The 14,574-nt window shown below is 37.7% G+C and overlaps 1 protein-coding gene across 1 annotated transcript in view; it reads left to right on the top strand.

Annotated features, from left to right (window-relative positions):
* The window catches only part of LOC141559768 (cytochrome P450 2G1-like), a 31,920-nt gene extending 25,196 nt beyond the window's left edge, over positions 1–6,724 (top strand). Inside the window, 4 exon segments of the mRNA XM_074297473.1 lie at positions 5,090–5,197; positions 5,200–5,255; positions 6,495–6,512; positions 6,515–6,724. Of these exon segments, the coding sequence (XP_074153574.1) occupies positions 5,090–5,197; positions 5,200–5,255; positions 6,495–6,512; positions 6,515–6,724 (392 nt within the window).
* Positions 6,725–14,574: the final 7,850 nt, after the last annotated feature.

Raw genomic sequence — 14,574 nt, 5'->3', positions numbered from 1 at the left:
GAAAGTTGAGTTAGGAAAAGAAACTAAACTTTTCTTTGGCTTCTGTGTGTCTGAAATGTCTGCATTTGTTACCTATAGCTGTCACAATAAAATTTTTTTTTTAAAGATGCTTAGAGATGATGGGAGAGACATTGTATTTCAGGGGAGAGAACTCAGAGGGAGGAAATCATGGGACTCAGAGATTATTCTGACTTCTCCATTTCCTCTGGATTGGGGGCAAATATGGGCCTGTATTTACATGCACCTGAAGCCCAGGACCATCATTGTCCTGACTGGGTATGAGACCTTGAAGGAGGCACTGGTGAACCAAACAGAGTTCTCTGGTTGCAGGGAGCAGGCCACCTTCAGCTGGCTCTTTATGGAATTTGGTGAGTATCTGAGGAGGACCATCACACACCCATATACAATTCCCCTCAGGTCCATGTGGCCTCTGCTAGGCTGCCTGCCAGGGTTCCCATGAACTGCCATCTTTGTCTCCCCCATCCCATCCTATCATTGCCTCTCTCAACTACCTGCTCCTGTTTCTCTCTTTTCTCTATTTCTGTGCTCCCATTTCCCTTCCTATCTCTCCACATCTCTCTTTCTTGTCATCTCTTGTCTCTTCATCTTTCTTTGTCTCTTATTATCTTCCCTTTTTCTTTGCTTATTCTTATCTTCCTCTTTATCTATCTCTTCATTTCATCTTTCTGTTTCTCTTTTCCTGTAACTCTCTTTGTATCTTTCTGTCTCCCCTTGTTTCTCATTGTATCTTCCATCTCTCTCTCTCTCTCTCTCTCTTTCTCTCTCTTTCTCTCTCTTTCTCTCTCTCTCTTTCTCTCTCTCTCTCTTTCTCTCTCTGTCTCTCTGTCTCTCTCTCTGTCTCTCTCTCTGTCTCTCTCTCTCTGTCTCTCTCTCTGTCTCTATCTCTCTGTCTCTGTCTCTCTGTCTCTGTCTCTCTCTCTGTCTCTCTCTCTCTCTGTCTCTCTCTCTGTCTCTATCTCTCTGTCTCTGTCTCTCTGTCTCTGTCTCTCTGTCTCTCTCTCTCTCTCTGTCTCTCTGTCTCTCTCTCTGTCTCTCTCGCTCTCTGTTTCTCTCTCTCTCTCTCTCTCTCTCTCTCTCTCTCTCTCTCTCTCTCTCTCTCCATTTCTTTTTTTTCTTGTATTCTTATCTTTCCAGATTTTCAATATATCTTTTAGTTTCTTTTTTCTAACTCCCTATCTTTCCCTGCTTGCCTCTCACTTTCTCTCCATATTTCCCATATTTCTGTTTCCCTCTATTCTTGTTTCACCATCTCTTCCTTTCTCTCCTTGTCTCTCCATAATTCCATCTATCTTTCTCTGATTGTCTTTCTATTCCCTCTTCCTCTCATTCTCTCTCCCTTCCTATCAGTGTTTCCCTATATTTCTTTATATTCCTTCTTATCTCCTCTCTTTTCCTTGTTATTCTCTCCCCTCACTTCTCTTCCCTATCTCCACTTCTCTATCTCTGTCTCTCCTTGTTTTACCATTTTTTCTTTTTATCTCAGACTTTCAATGATTCCCTCACTATCTTTCTGCCTATTCCTTTTCACTTCTCTGTTTTTCCCCAACTTTCCACCTCCCTTTCTCTCTCCATCTCTCTATGTTTCTACTTTATCTTTACATTTCCTTGTTTCTCTGGATGACCACATCTTGTTTCTTTCCAATCCTGAGCCACTTCTCTCCTTCTTGCCCCTGCCCAGGTGTGGTCTCTTCAGTAATGGAGAAAGGTCCCAGCAGCTCCAATGATTCTCTATCACCACCCTCAGGAACTTTGGCATGGGCAAGAGGGGCACTGAGGAGAGCATCCAAGAAGCCGGCTTCCACAAAAGGTGAGTGGGCCCTCAAGATTTCAGAACCTTGGTCAAGGTCAGCCTTATTAACTTACTTCTCCCTTGCATCTTTCACTAGTTAATCTCTAGATCTTGGTATGGCGAAAAGTCTTGAATTTGGAGTTGGAGGACCTGAGCTCTCAATCAAGTTCGTCCACTTACCTGCTTTGTGATTTTGAGCACGTGAACCTCACTTCTCTGGATCTTGAGTTTCCCATCTGTAAAATAAGAGTGATGGATTAATTGGTCTCAGCTGCCTCTCAGGCCAGGGGAAGCAGCCTGGTGTCATGGAAAGGGTATTGAACGTAAAATGAGGAGATCTGGGCATGGATCCCAACTTTACCACTTGTTACCTGAGAAAGTTACCTACTTTCTCCAGGACTCAGTTTCCCTCCCTGTAAAATGAGCATGATATTGCTTATGCCTTATGTTACCTCAAGAGCATCATGCAATAGTGGGTAAAGTGTAGACCTCAGAGTCGAGAAGATCTGGATTGAAATCCTGCCTCTGAAGGTTCCTGACATTGTGGCCTTGATGGCCTCTGAGGCCCTTTATTGGATGATGGGGATGTTGGCTCATCCTTTGGAGGAGACTATGAGAGTCTGAGTCACTATCTCTTTTCTCCCTCTCTCTGCTTCTATGCACTTTCTGTGTTTCTTTATTCTTTCTCCTATCCCTGCCACTTTCATTTTTATTCTACTTCTATCCAAAACTTGTCCCCATGCTTCTTTCCTCTGCTTCCTCTTTACCCCCTTTGTCCTTTCTTCACCATTCCACCACTGTGTTTCCATATCTCTGTGTCTCTGATGATCCATAGGAGCTACGGGGCAGCCACTAACCTCCCTTTCCTTCTGAGCTACACTGTCTCCAACATCATCTGCTCCATTTTCTTTGGTAATCGATTTGAAGGTGGGCACAAACAGTTCCTGTCCCTGTTGCAAATGATGCTGGGAAGTTTCCAATTCACAGTCATATTCATGGCACAGGTGACCCTCAAGCTTTTCTCTCCCACCCACCTGGGTCTCTATTTATTTTTATCCCCTAATTCTCAGCTTTCATTACTGTCCTTTACCTCCCACCATAGCCTATTATTTAATCTGACCCCATGATTCCCGATCTGACCCCCTTCCTCAGTCTAATCTTCTTTCCTTTCTCTTATCTCCATCTTCTACCATGTCCTGTCTATCCCTTATCCGACCTATGCCCTGTCTTGATAGCCAACTCCCAATCAAATGCTTATTATATCTCATCCCAAATCTTATCTATGGCTTCTCCTGATTACTTATTCTCCACTATGAGTCCCATTCCTGATTCTAAACTTTCATCGTTCCTGTTACTAACACACTTCTTTTTCCCTACATTCCTCATTTCACTCCAGGGCCCTATAATTTATCTTGTGTCCCCTCCCAGCTTATGAAACATTCTCTAGAGTGATGGCACCTGCCAGTATCTCAGCAGCAAGCATTTAAGGAACTGAAAGGACTGGAGGCCTTCATCACTGAGAAAGTCTGGCCCAACCAGACCACCCTGGACCCTAATGTCCCTAAGAACTTCATTTCCTGATCAAGATGCAGCAAAGATATATTCTAGTCCCAGCAGCTTTGCCTAATTCTCTACATAAGATCTAGGGAAATCTTTTTTTTTTCTTTCTGGATCTCTCTTTTTTCATCTATAAAAAGTAGGATGGAGGTTATTAGATTTGTTGATTGGTACCCAAGAACAGAAGTAAAGGAAGAAATGGTAAATGGAGGAATTTAAGTTTGATATCAAGGAAAAAAGTCTTTGCTAATGGTGAGAACGGCGTAAAAGTGAGATGATCTGCCCAGTAGTAGATCCTCCCTCTATGGAGGTCTTCAAGCAGAGGCTGGACCACCAATTGTCAGAAAGCTCAAGGTGGGGCTTCCTTGGTTCCTGAGCTCTCTCCCAATTCTACCATCATGTGATTCAGGAATGTAGCATACTGTAGTGGATAGGGCTATAGAGTTAGGAGTTAGGCATACCTGGGTTAAATTTGCACTTCAGACACTTAGTAGCTATGCTATTCCGAGCAGGTCCCATCTTCTCTGTGCTTTCATTTCTTTTTTTTTTTAATTGAAGTTTTTATTTTTCATAACATATGCAAGGATAATTTGTCACCATTGACACTTGCAAGACCTTGTGTTCCAATTTCTCTTTCTTACCTCCATCCCCTCCCCTAGATGGCAAGTAATCTAAACATGGTAATATATATATATATATATATATATATATATATATATATATATATATGTATATATATGTATATTTAAATTCAATAAAGGCATACATAGTTGTACAATTGTCTTGCTGCACAAGAAGAATCAGATCCAAAAGGGAAAAAATGAGAAAGAAAATAAAATTCAGACAAACAACAACAAAGTGAAAAAGATTATGCTAATATCCACACTTAGTTCCCACAGGCCTCACTCTGGTGTAGATGGCTGTTATCATTATGAGACTATTGGAATTGGCCTGAATCATCTCATGTTGGAAGAGCCACGTCCATCAGCATTGATCATCGTATAATCTTTGTGCCTTCATTCTTTATGAGAGTAGTTGAATCTGACAATCTCTAAAATCCTTTTCAGGATCTGTGCTCCTTACATTCTGAAGATGAGAAATACATTTTTGAGTCTTTTTTGAACTAAAATATCCCAGCATAATCAGATATAGTTGGTGAATCCTCCCCTACACCTGTACACATTGCTGGGACTCAAAGAAATTGAGCTGGCATGGGGGGGGAAGAAGAGGTCTTGAGGCTGAAGAATCTGAAGGTGAAGCAAGTTTATGAGGATTGGGGGTGGTGGTTCCTCAACTCCCCAGAAAAGGGAAAATCCCAAAACAGAATTCTTCATTTGCATTCTAATCATGACCCTCTGAACCTGTTTTTTGCTGACAACAAAACTGTTAGCATGACCCTTCACTATGGCTTCCTTCTGCTACTGAAGGTAGGTGGAAGGTGAGCTCCCCTTCCCCTGATCCCCTTAAAAGTCCTTGGAATCCTAGGAGCTGCCCCAAACCTCCTTCTACACACACACACACACACACACACACACACACACACACACACACACACACACACACCCCACATATACCAATATATCCTTGGAACATAAATTTATCCCCCAACTCCTCATCCCCTCATCTCAAAGTATTTCAAACCTTCACACTTTATCTGTTCCCTTAGGACTTCCCTAGAGTCTCTCTGACATGTGTTTCTCCTCCTTCCACCTATAACCATAGCCAAAATCTATGAGGAAATTTATTGGATGCTTGGATGGAATCTGCCATCCAATTTTGAGGACAAAGTCAAGATGCTGTTGTCTGTGAGGTTTGGCAACACAATTCCCCTGGCGTTTCCCAGAGAATCACCAAGGATACCCAATTCCAGTACTACCTTCTTCCTAAGGTCTCTCATTCTCAGCTCTACATCCTCATCCCCCGTCCCCCAAACTTCTCTGTCTCTTTCTTCCTCTAAATCTGCACCTATCATCCTACTCTATCATTAGTTCTGATACAAACCAATATAATTAATAGGACAGTAGGAGCAATTCCTTCTAACTCTCCTCCTACCCTCTTACATTCTTGCCAGGGTAAAAAGTGAAAAGCAAATATTTTTCCTCAATAGCTGACTCTTCTTTCATTGTTTCATTTCATCTCTTCCAGACTGCTAGAAATCACACCCCTTATTGCTTCCAGTTTCCAGTGTCTCAGAACAAACAAGCTCCATTTTTATAGGCCTCTCAGGGCCTTTCTGCCAAAGACACGCTCTCTCTCTCTCAAATAAAATCAGAGAAGATTTTTATATCTGAAGGAGAAACAAAGTGAAAAATCCTTCTTTGAACTTTTAAAAACCATGAAAACCGTATCTTTGTGTCTTGTTCCTTCTGTGATTTCATCAATTGAACTGGAGAAGGGGAAAAGCCATTGTTAGGGATGTTCTGAACAACACCTCCCACTACATTTTATTACCATTATTATTTATACAACATATAATATGTTATAATCACATAATATACAACAAACACATCAATAATATTATTATCATGTATAATTAATAGGTTAATAAAATTATAATGATAATTTACCTATTATTAATTATCTGACAACCAATCAATAATATTTATTATGGGCTTATTAGGCACTGGGATTTCATGATGAGACTACAAACACAAAGATCACCTGTTCTCAAGAATCTGACATATTAGGGGAAATAAAACCTACCCATATAATTGGGTACAAAAATATAAGAATAAGAACTGTACCTTTTATTTCATTAATAGAGGGAAAGGCCTCTGCTAATGCAAGTTGGCACCTTCTCTGCAAATTACAGTCTTAAGATCAAGTGACTAGCAAAGTATGTATTGGAGACAACTTGAAGTCAGGTTTTCCTGCCTCTGAGACCAGCTCTTCATCAAGGTCTTTTCAGAAGCAAAATACACCCTCTCTGTCTTTCTGTTTCTCTCTATGTCTTTGTCGCTGTTTCTGTCTCTCTCTGCTTGACTGTCTCTTTCTCTATCTCTCTCTCATTTTTTCCTCTCTCATTCTTTCTTCTTATTTCTTTTTTCCTCTCTGTCTCCCTTCTGTCTGTCCTTCTCTCTCCACTTCTTCCCCCATTTTCTTTGTTCTCTCACACCTCCAGCTCTAGGGCACAGAAGTTGTTTTTTTTTTCCTATTCTGGGTTCCATCCTGAGGAACCCTGACATTTTTGCCTGCCCCAAAGCCTTTAACCCCCAACACTTTCTGGATGAAAAGGGCCAATTCAAGAATAGTGATACATTTGTCCCCTTCTTCATTGATGAGCAGGAAATTCTTTTTTCTTCCCCTTCAGGACCCCCACTCTTATCCCTAGTCCCAATCAGTGTAACCCAAGCTTAGTGAACCCTTCTTTTCCTTCAGTATTTCCTTCAAGCCATTCAATTCTGCTGAATTTCATCAATTTTACTTGACCAAGCTTCTTAAGAGTAAGTGAATGGGTGGAATGGTTCAAGAGACGCTGTAGTTCTGGGGTTAAAGGTTTCAGAAAATATAATCCCCCCAATCTCACCATTGTCTTTCCTTTTTTTAGGAAGCAGCTCATATAGTAGAAAAAGTCCTGGCCCTGGAGTCAGAGGCCTTTGGTCAAATCCCATCTTTAGACTTTCCTTATACAATCACTTCATCCCTCCAGCTCTCAGCTTCCTCATCTGTGAAATTCAGGTCTGGGACTCAAGGATCTCTGAGGTCCCCTCTAGCTCAGCAGCTATCATCTTAGGACTCTATGGGCCTCTAATTTTGGTCAAATCCCTTCTTTCTTCTGGACCTCAGTTTCCTCATTTGTAAAGTGAGAAGGTTGGATTAGATGATGTATTAGGTCCTTCTCAATTCTAACATTCAATAAAACAAGTACTTATGAGATGGGTGCCAAAGACAGGGGAAAACGGTCCTTGCTCTCAAAGAGTTTACTTTTTATTGCATAGGGATCAAATTTAGGTAAATCAGTAAGGACTAGATAATTTTTGTATAGAGAGCATTGGAAAGTGGGAAGTGGTACAAAAGGTTACTTGGAAAGAAGTTAAGGAGCCTAAAAATAGGGATGCTCCAGGTAAAGAGCTTCCTCAAAGGCATGGAGGCTGAAGATGGAACAATCAATTTGGGCAATAACAAATAGTCCCAGTATATTCAGAATGTGGAAAAGGAATCCTGTGAGATTGAGAGGGATGGGATCAAGGGGACAGGAAGGAGGAGGCCACCTCTTTAACAGACAATGGAACAAAGCCAAGGACATTAGAGGAAGGTGTATGAGGCTTTTGAGATAAGTTAGAAGAGGAATCTTACATGGATAACTTCTATTTCTCCTCGAAAGAAGCAAGAGTCTCTATTGAGAACAAAGCATAGGAGGGTTGAGGGAAAAGAGCCACTTTGTCTTCTAAAGGCCCTTTTATCTCTGAACCTATGGTCTAGATACCCAGGGTGTGGCTGTAGGGCAGTGAACTAGGGCTTCAAAATTTAGTGGCTGTTAATAACATTGGAGGTACTTCATCAGCCTAAAAACAACAAAAACATAAGAACTGGCTAGCAAAAAGAATTAGATAAAGTAGAAAGTTTCCAGGATCTGTGTCTGCTATAATGGGTCTCTCAGAGACAAAGTCTTTTCTGCACAAAATCCAAACATATTCTGGGCTACTTGTCCTTTTCTTCATTCCTTCCCAAATCTGACCACTAGGGTAGAGATAGCTTGTATTCTGTCCTAGTCAGACCGCTCTTGGAGCATTGTGTTTACTTTTTGGCCCTCTCTCGTTTAATAGCATAACTAGTGACCTAGCATTTCAACTTCTGGCCTTATATGAATTGAGTCCAATTTTAAGGGGCTCTTTCAAAAAAAAGTTTATTTTCTCTAACTCATTTTGCTTCCTATTGGAATTTCTTTTGAAATCATCAGAATATACTTGATTATGGGGAAAGGGGTTCTCATCCCTGTACAAGCACTCAGGATAAAAATACATAGCCAGTATAGGACAGTATTTCTTTAACTCTATATAATTTGCAGAAAACAGAAAAAATTCAAATTAGTCCTTAAAATATTCAAGACAGCTTTCCATCCTTACCTCACAAGCCTTACCTGCTCCACAGGGCCTTAATGAATTTCCCAGACTCTTAGCACCACCTTGTGGTTTCCACTTCCCTTGTAGGAGAAATCAAATGGGTGCCTTGAGACCCACATTCCATTGAGTCCCACTTATGTCTCAAGAGTGTTTGTATGTCTCTAGACTCATGAAATTATCTTAAGAGCTTAGACTCACCCTAGGAGAAAAAAAATGAGCTTAAAGTTGTCTACAAGTAACCCTCTTCCTACTAAACTTTTGCTGATTGAATTATAACAATAGCAGAAGTCAAAAACCAGATAATTTGTTTCCTGTGTATTGTGTCTTTGTCTCTTCCTGGTCCCTGAGTCCTGGTGCTACCAGAATGATCCTCTTATTTCCAAGGGGCTGGCACCCACTGTCCCTTACCTCCTCCCTATTTTACTTCTTCAAGAGAGCGGTCCTATCAAATATTCTCCAGATACTCTCCAGAATCTTGGATCCTGGGACTCTGAAATTGCAGTTAAATAAGTCTAAAGTAAGGACCAAAGGTGATATAAAAATCAGAGGAGAAATTGATAAATTGGAAGACAAAATAAAATCTATAGAAATCGAAAATAAAACTAAAAGTTTGTTCTTTGAAAAGACTAAAAAAGAGAGGATATAAAATTAAATCAACAAAATAGCAAATGAGCAAGGAAAAATGACAACAAAATCAGAAAAAAATAAATGACCAGAAAACCATTTATGATCTTATATAACCAAATTTTAGAAAATGAAATAGAACTGACTATTGGAACTGGCCAGGAAAGCCTCCTACCTCACTCCCTCTGAAATTCACAGGAGAATTGTTCTAATTTTTTTTTTTAAACAGAAAATATGCCTCAATATGGACACTCTGTGTCCATCTCTATTCAGTCAGTTCTCTATTTGGAGAACAGGATTTCCCCTCATGAATCCTTTGGGTTGACATGGATCATTGTATTGATTAATTACTAAGTCTTTCACAGTTGGCTTTCTAATTGATTTTTCTTATTATATATAAAATCAATTTTAATATTTTTAAATAAAGTTTTAAATTTCAAATACCCCCCCTTTGTGAAGGCAAGCAATGTTATATACATTATACATGTGCAGTCATACAAAATATATTTCCACATTAGTCAGGTTATTTAAGAAAATACAGATAAAGTAAATTTTTTTAAAACTGCAAATAGACTTCATTAGTTCTTTCTGTGGAGGTGGACATCATTTTTTATCATAAGTCCTTTGGAATTATCTTGGATAATTAAGCCATTTACAATTCATCAGCATACAATATTGCTGTTATTATGTACAATGTTCTCTTGGTTCTGCTCATTTCACTTTATATCAATTCATGAAAAATATTTCAAGATCTTTCTGAATGCATCCTATTCATTATTTCATATAAAATTATTGTGCTTGGGATAACTAGATGGTGCAGTGGATAGTATACTGACCCGGGAGTCAGGAGGACCTGAGTTCAAATCGAGCCTCACACACTTAATACTACCTAGTTATGTGACCCTGGACAAGTCACTTAATCCCAATTGCCTCCAAAAAAAATCATTGTGTTCTGAAATAATCACATAATACAACTTATTCATCCATTTCCCACTTGATGGACATTAAGGCAATGAGGACCTCCAGAGAGTGTAACTATATTAAGTCCATTACTAAATTTAACCTTATTAAGTCCCTTATAATTTCTCATTCAGGTTATTTTTTAATGCTTCTTTTGGGGCTTGTGCTTGAATGCCAAATTTCCTATCCAGCTGTTTTTTGTTGTTGTTGTTTTTTTCATCAGAAATGTTAAAAATTTTAAAGTCCTCTATTACCGCCCTGTAAGAAATACTCAGTTTTGTTAGGTAAGTTATTCTTGGTTCTAATCTTAACTTCTATGACTTCTAGAACTGTTAGGTTCTTACTAAGTGCTAAATTGGTACTTAATAATTCTCTAGCTCAGAGTTCACACCTTTAAAAGGAGTTTATACCTTTAGACTTCTGAAAAGGAGTTTACACATTTAAAGGAGTTTACACTTTTAAAGAAGCAAGTTCATTGGTTGAAGGAGTTCCCACAAGCCCATTTACTGGGAGGATAAAAGAGGAGGGCAGTTGAGAAGGAGACAGTCTGGATTGAGTCAAAGAGAATACATCCCGTGTATTTGCAAATCCAGCAATCCCACACTTTTGGAGGGGAAGGCTCCAGAAGCCTCCCAAGAAACCTGCTCACAGAGGAAAAGATTATACAGAAAAGAAACCTCCTCCCAGAGAAGGATTACAATTGAGAGATGACAGAACTTTACATAGAACGTCATATTTCGCGCCGTCTCCTCCTCCTTTTTAGTGGTAGATGCTAAATCTTCTGTGATCCTAACCATGGCTCCTTAAGAGTATTGAATTATTTGTTTTTGGTTGTTGCCAGTATGTTCTCCTTGATCTGGAAGCTATGGAATTTGGCTATAATATTCTTTTGTTTTGGGATTAAGTGACTTGCCCAGGGTCACACAACTAGAAATCTCAACTGGATTTGAACTCAGATTCTCCTGAATTCAGGGCCAGAGCTCTATTTACTACACCATATAGCTTCCCCTTTTTATTTTGTTTTGTGGCTATAATATTCTTGGGGATTTTCATTTTAGGATCTCTTTAAGGAAATAATTGGTCAACTCTTTTTATTTCTATTTTGCTTTTCTTCACAACTCTAATTTCTGACATTTATTAATGCTGTGACTCTTGCAAAATTATTTGTCTAACTCACTTTCCATAATTGTAAACTGGGGATTATAATAACATCTTCTTCTAGAGTAATAGTAAATATTTGAGACTGGATTTAAACTTGGATCTTCCTGACTTCAGATGCAGCTTTTTCTTTACTTATTATCTAGTCTACAAGATACATTTACAAACTTCTTAATCTACCATGATTTATAAGAATTAAATTATATGAATAACTAAAGAATGTGTTTAAAATAAATCACTGATAAATAATAAATGAGAAATAAATCATTGATTCCCTTTGATTCACAGGAGACATCTGTTTATCTAAAGACTTAATCCATGTTGGCAGAAGCAAAGTTATTAACTAAAAGAAACTTGATACACCCATCTCAAAACAACCCTCTAATGTTTGCTATCAATACAATCAAAAGCCAAATACAATTATCTGGGTTATTAAGATGAAGTGTTCTTAATGTGCTAATAACTTGTCACCTGTCAAAAGTAATGTAACAATAACAAGGATCTGGAATTACAACATTCATTTGTTTGGATTATAATGACAAGCTTAAAACTCATAGGGATTTACAGATTGAAAAGCACATATTAAAATTGCTAGTGAACAAACCAGAAATGCTATCTCTAATGCTGGTTGGAGCTGGTTGGGATCAGCAATAAAGCAGAACTAAGTTCTCTTTGGTTTGTAATCCAAATAAAATGAAAATGCCTTAAGAAACACTCTAGCAGCAGGCAGCTATGGCCAACTATACACTGACTAAGCCTCCTTTAAGTGGAAACTGTCATGATGGGATCAAGACCATCAAGCTCAATCTTATAAGAATTTACTTTTATCTATGACCAGTGTGTTGACAAAGTTTTTAAGGGAGGACTGACATTTCTCTCTGGTACATCAGAGCATGGGAAAAGAGACGTGAGGAAGTTAACAAAGTGCTTTTATATCCCATTCTCATTGTTCATGTAATCAGCATCTTGACATCTTATACATCTCAGGTATTCATCACAACTTTTCTTGGACATTTTAGGAGCAAGTCACATTATCAGGACAGATCAGAAAGGGTGCTCCTGCCAGATCTGCTTCTCAGATTTCAAGAACCTATACAAAGACTTACTACAAACTCGATACAATTTAAGACAAATTTCTAATTCAATATTTTGATCTTTTTTATTTTATAAGCAAAGAAGTAAATATGTAAAATTAAGAACACAAAATTTATCTGAAGCTTTAGAGATTTCAATTATTACATCATGAGGGCCTGAATTGGAAAATGAGTCTTTTTTTTTCTCTTAATTATTAGCCAGAATTCTTTTTTGTAGTGGCAAAGAACTGGAAATTGAAGGGATATCCATCAGTCGGGAAATGACTGAATAAGTTATAGTACAGGATTGTAATGGAATATATTATTCTATAAGAAATGATGAGCAGGCTGATTTAAGAAAAACTTGGAAAGACTTGTATGAACTGATGCTAAGGGAAATCAATAGAACTGAGAGAACAAGATTATGTGATGATCCACTGTGATGGACTTGGCTTTTCTAAACAATGTGGTGATTTAAGGCAATTACGAAACAATAGACTTTGGATGGAAAATATCATCTGCATCCAGACAGAGAACTATGGAGATTGACTGTGGATCAATGCATTGCTTGTTTGTTTCTTGTTTTTTTCCCTTTTGGTCTGATTTTTTTTTTGTATACTAGAACAAATGTGGAAATATGTTTACAAAGATTGTACATATTTAACCTATATCATATTGCTTGTTGTCTTGAAGAGAGAGGGGATAAGGGAAAGAAAGAAAAAATTTGAGCACAGAATCTTACAAAACTGATTGCTGAAAACTATCTTTACATGTATTTAGAAAAACAAAATACTATTATATTGCAAAAAAGGGAAAATTATTAACTAGATACTTCAAATAGGAAAATATTTTCACCATCTTCATAATTATTAACACAATTTTACATATAAAGTTTTTAATCCAATTTTGAAAACTTTGTGTCATATCTTCCTTTAATTCCTCCCTTATTGTTGTTCTTCAGTTGTTTCGGTCATGTATGATTCTGTGTTGTTGTTGTCTATGTTGATTCTTTTTGTTGTTATTATTATTTTTTTTTTGGCAAAGATAATAAAGTTGTTTGTCATCTTCTTTTTCAGCACATTTTACCATTGAGGAACTGAGCCAAATGGGATTAAGTGACTTGCTCAGGGTCTCATAGCTAATAAGTGTCTGAGACCAGATTTGAAAATAAGTCAGGAAGACTTCATGTCTGGTACACTTATTCACTAAATCACTAACTGCCCTAAGATATTATACCTATATGTATACATATACATACAAAAATTATACATATATAAAACTATAATCTAGAGGAAAATAAGATTTCATATTTATGTCCTATTAAGGTAACTCAGAAATTTCAGTACTAACTGACAGCATGCCTCCAATCATTAGAATATGGGTTTAATTCAACAGAAAAGCTTACAAATACAAAGCCCCAGAAATTTGATATAAAAACAAAATATGGACATGGTTATGAAAATATGGAGAAGACATAATAAGGGAAAAGCTTCCTTAGCTGTATTTTAATTCCAGGCAAAGGAGACTACCAATAGCCAATTAAAACTCCACATTTTATACAAGGTGTCAAAAGTCAGGCTTGAAATGATATAGGTGGGAAAATTGCCTAATAAGAAAGGAGGTATCTCTATGAGAAATCAAGTCAACAGAATCCTATATTTACCTTCCTAAGATCATGTTTTCAACTTTTTCCCAAAGGCAAATATCCACTTACTTCTATGCTTACAACTTTCCTCCACCTACCTATCTAAGAGTCTCAAAGATGACACCTAAATTAAAACTTAGCCTGGGAAGCTAAGAGAAAGATGATAATTCTCAACCGAAAAAAGAAAGTTCAGAAGGGGGTGGATTTAAAGGAAAAGATAATGAGTTAAATTTTGGATACAATTAGAAATGCAAGACTGAAGATCAACAGAAAGATTAAGGCTGAATGAGTAGTTTTGAGAATTATCAGCATGGTATTAATAATTAAATCAATGGGAGCTAATGAAATTATCAAGTAAAATAGTAAAAAGAGAAAAAAAAAAGATGACCCTGGACAAAACTTACCCAATATGAGTAAATGTGACCTGGATAAGATCCCTCAAAGAAGAATGAGAAGAGGTCAGATAGATAAGAGGAGAACTAGAGGAGAAAATTGTTATAAAAAATTTGACAGGAGGGTATCAGTTTGAAGAGGGTGATAAAAAGTATCAAGGACTGCATGGAAGTCAATAAGGATAAGGACTAAGAAAATATTTTGATTGCATTTGGAAATTTAATAATTAGTAACTTTGGAAAGAGGTTATAGTTGAATGATGAAGGTGGAAGCCAGATTGTAGAGAGAGAA

This window comes from Sminthopsis crassicaudata, chromosome 3 (assembly GCF_048593235.1).
Source record: "Sminthopsis crassicaudata isolate SCR6 chromosome 3, ASM4859323v1, whole genome shotgun sequence".
Taxonomy (NCBI): Eukaryota; Metazoa; Chordata; class Mammalia; order Dasyuromorphia; family Dasyuridae; genus Sminthopsis; species Sminthopsis crassicaudata.
This window is presented reverse-complemented; position numbering and strand designations above follow the sequence as displayed.